This window comes from Carya illinoinensis, chromosome 16 (genome assembly GCF_018687715.1).
Source record: "Carya illinoinensis cultivar Pawnee chromosome 16, C.illinoinensisPawnee_v1, whole genome shotgun sequence".
NCBI lineage: Eukaryota > Viridiplantae > Streptophyta > Magnoliopsida > Fagales > Juglandaceae > Carya > Carya illinoinensis.
The window spans coordinates 10,486,208-10,489,979 of record NC_056767.1 but is presented as its reverse complement, the minus strand read 5'-3'; the positions used below and the strand labels follow the sequence as shown (position 1 = coordinate 10,489,979).

At 34.7% G+C, this 3,772-nt stretch overlaps 1 protein-coding gene across 1 annotated transcript; it reads right to left on the bottom strand.

The window, feature by feature from the left end:
- Positions 1–385: 385 nt before the first annotated feature.
- LOC122298588 (pathogenesis-related protein 5-like) lies at positions 386–2,011 on the bottom strand. Its single transcript, XM_043108408.1, has 2 exons — positions 1,821–2,011; positions 386–1,306 (listed from the first exon to the last, which is right to left on the bottom strand). Exons 1-2 carry the CDS (start codon positions 1,870–1,872, stop codon positions 624–626), a joined length of 735 nt encoding a protein of 244 aa, XP_042964342.1. The 5' UTR covers positions 1,873–2,011; the 3' UTR covers positions 386–623.
- Positions 2,012–3,772: the final 1,761 nt, after the last annotated feature.

The window sequence follows — 3,772 nt, the reverse complement described above, 5'->3', positions numbered from 1 at the left end:
CATTTTTGGAGTTGACAGCATCTACAACAACTTTAGCATCCCCTTCAAAACTCACTTGATTCAATCCTAATTCATTCCGTTTTATTTCCCTTTTTCCAGCATTTCACCACTGGTAATGGTTGAGTGGTGCGCAAGAATCTGACCATCAGTTCGGTCTGGGGCCGGAACAGCTGCCAGAACCGGTCTGAAACCCCATGGCATGCTCTGCTAGTAGCCTAGTACAGATCTTCTTTAACCATTCATACATATATCATATAGGCATTCTTCATAGCTACTACGTATGCCATATCTGGTGAGCTATATCCATAAATAATACGTGCGTTTGAGGGAGCTAATGAGTTTAGGCAAGTTTTATACAAACTTGTTTACACAAATGTTAATCGAGTGAAGCTAACCTTATACGAGTTTATTTAATAGAAAATATATATATATATATTTTTATTGACACCAGATCTCCAAGAACAAATTCTTACTAATCTCGGAGGTGGGGGAAATACTCTTGAAAACCCTTGTCAAGAAAAAAAAGACATCATCATATTCTTACAATAAATTATTCTTCCACCCAATTATATACCAAAGAAAACCATAAACAGAGCAGCACTTCCTAAATCTGTCAATAATGCTCACGACTCTGTTGGGCAAAACGTGATCAAGTAATTCGACCCAGAGCAAGTGAAACGGCTTGAAACATCATCGTAAGGGTAGCTATACGCGTTCGGACATGCTTTTTTGAAGTGTTCAGAGTACTGAGTCCGTGAGCAAGTTTGCGGCGTTGAGTAATCGTCAGCGCAACAAAACTGTGCGGCGTTGAACGCCTCGCACGCACTCTTGCACGCGACCACCGAGCCAGAAACATTAACCACCTGCAACTCCGGCGGACAGTTGCCATTCAAGTCGGCGATGCAGCCGGCGTACTGGCAGTCACTTGTTCCGCCGGTGGCGTTGATGCCGATGCCGACGTTGTAGCCGTCGACCAGGCTGACATCGTAGAAGTTATTGTCGGTGGTTCCCAATGCGATGATGAACCGGGCTAACGTGACAGGTGGCTGGCCGTCTCCGATGCAATTCAGCGAGCCACAATCACCGGTGAGGCATTTACCGTTGCCTGAGGAGTCGAAGTTGCACCCAGTTCGGGCCCAGACCCTGCCGGACCAGCCAGGGTCGGCAATGAGCTGGACCAATTTTCCCGCTGCCAAGGAAAACCCGCCATCCCTGAGGGTGGGACCATTTCCGGAGACAATTGCGGGCCACACCGTGTAGCCACATTGATTCTCAAAGGAAAGAATGGCTGCCGAAGCCGTAGTACCTACAATTTGACAATACACAAAGGAGTAAGCTTCTCAATCCTTTGTTGAAAGTTGATGGGATCTCTTGAAGCACACGAATGAAGAATGAGTAGATTTTCCCTTTGGAGCAATCATTTCAATCAAAACTTAGACGTGGATAAAAATGGGCAAAAGCAAGGAAGAGGAAGAAGTGGATAAAAATACCAGCGAAAACCAGGTGCCACCAGTAATCATTGTCTCATTTGTAAAAAATTTGGTCACTGATCTAAAGAAAGTCGTTTTAGACGCACTAAATGCAAAATTCCTAACCATTCTAAATGAGATTGCTGGTACCATGATAAACAAGAAAAAAGCAATGCAAATTTTGTGAAAGACAATCAAGAGGACCAGCTATAATAAAGAGTTGGGGGAGAGACGAGAGAGAAGGTGAAGAGAATGAGTTCAGAAGGTTAATATTGCACTGCATATTCTTGTATACAAATCATAAACAAAAAATAAACTCTAGATTAGGTTTTAAGGAAGGATTTTACGTACCCGAGTAGATCAAAAGGAGAAGGAGAAACAGCTCTGAAATTTCTTTCCCCATTGGTGTTTCTGCGAGAGAAGAAGGATATTGAATGCAGGAACTCTTAAGGGTAGTTTCTATGTAAGTTTGGGGACGATGTTATGTTTATACAGAGGAGTAATTGTATGGTATATATAGCTGAACGCAGAGGACTCTGTCCATTTTCTTTTTCTTTTTCTTTTTTCTTTGGTATATAAATGAAGTAAAATAAATACAGACACGACTAGGTCGAACATCTTTCATTTCATTGTTTTCTTTTGGCCCCGACTCGCCGTGAAATATTGAATTTGACGTACACCAACAACAAAAAGGAGAGGGAAAAGCAGCGCGTGCTGAAAAGCAGGGCATACAAGCACTAGAGATAAGAGATTTTTTCATAATTAGTCATTAGAGATGTGCTAGTTGTATTTATCTCTTGAAGTCCTGAAGGAATATGCTTTAGGATCTCCTTCCTTTTCCTCTTCTTTTTCGGGTGCGGCTTACCTCCAGTGCGTCATTAACAGAACATCTCTGTTCTAAAAACTAAGCATTCACACTTATATTCTCCTCCAATATAAAGGTGTTGATTCAAATTCATGGGTTTTAAAATTCCATTTTTCCATCAAGGACCATCCACCCATAACTTTTTTATAGACCAATAACTTGAACAAAATATTTATGGCAGATTATAAATAAAATGGCAAAAATCCCACTAGCAAGATTATGCAGAGAAGATATATATATATATATAAGTCACTATTTTATGAGCATAATTATTAAAATATTTATATTTTAAGAATTTGACATGATATCTACTTTTACTAAAAGTATATACTGACACGAATCTTTGTTTTAAATATAAGTCTATAAATTTATACACGTTATCATCATTTTTAAAAGCATAAATTAAATTATAAAATTCTTTATCAGTGTCTTAAGTTTACACTACTGTCTCAAATTTTCAAGAATAGAAGATAGTATTGTAATCAAATAGAATTCGAGTTGAGTAAAGTGGCTGGCCAAACTTGGCTCGATTATTGGAAACTCAAATTCAAGATAAACTTGAATTCGAATAAAACTTTTTTTTAATGTAACTTGAATAAGATATTTTCATATTCAAACTCAAATAGAGATTAATTAAAAATTAAATAGAGCCTAGACTTTTTTATCATTCTTTTTAAATAAATGAGTTTAATAAATAAAAAATAAAGAAAAACAAAATAACATATGAAAATATTTACTCACATTATACAGTTAGATAAAAATTTATTCTTGCAATCACAATATTTTACAAAATAGAATTAAATGTTGACAAGACTATATGACTATTTAGCTTATCTTATACGACTCTAATAAATTATATTTATATAAAATAAAATATTTTATAATTATGCTCATAAAAATATGAATTATATGCATATACACGTATATATTCCTTAAGGAGATGCTTGAAAAATAAAATTTTAAAACTCATGAATTTAAATCTCCACAATTTGTTAGAAAAGAATACACCTGTTAATGCTTAGTTATTCAATCAGGAAATGTCCTGTTAATAATAAACTGGAGGTAACCCATATTTAATGTTATATATAAATCTCTACAAAAATAGGAGCACACGATACACTTTAAAAAAAAAAAAAATGATGTTATATATAGTTATAGAGTGTGTAAGTTTTATATTCTTATTTAAAAAATAATAAATTTATTATTAAAAAATAATTTTTTCATGTAAGTCTCAAATTTACTTATTTTTTAAAAAAGATTGCGCATAACTTACACGTTTTAGAGTAATACTAAATATGGTTATGAGATGGGTAAACATCACACTTATTTTAAAAAATAATGAAATTATTATTAATTATTTTTTTTAATTTTTTATATAAATATTATATTTATTTACTTTTATTAAAAATAAATATATGAGACTTGCGTACTCTATTAT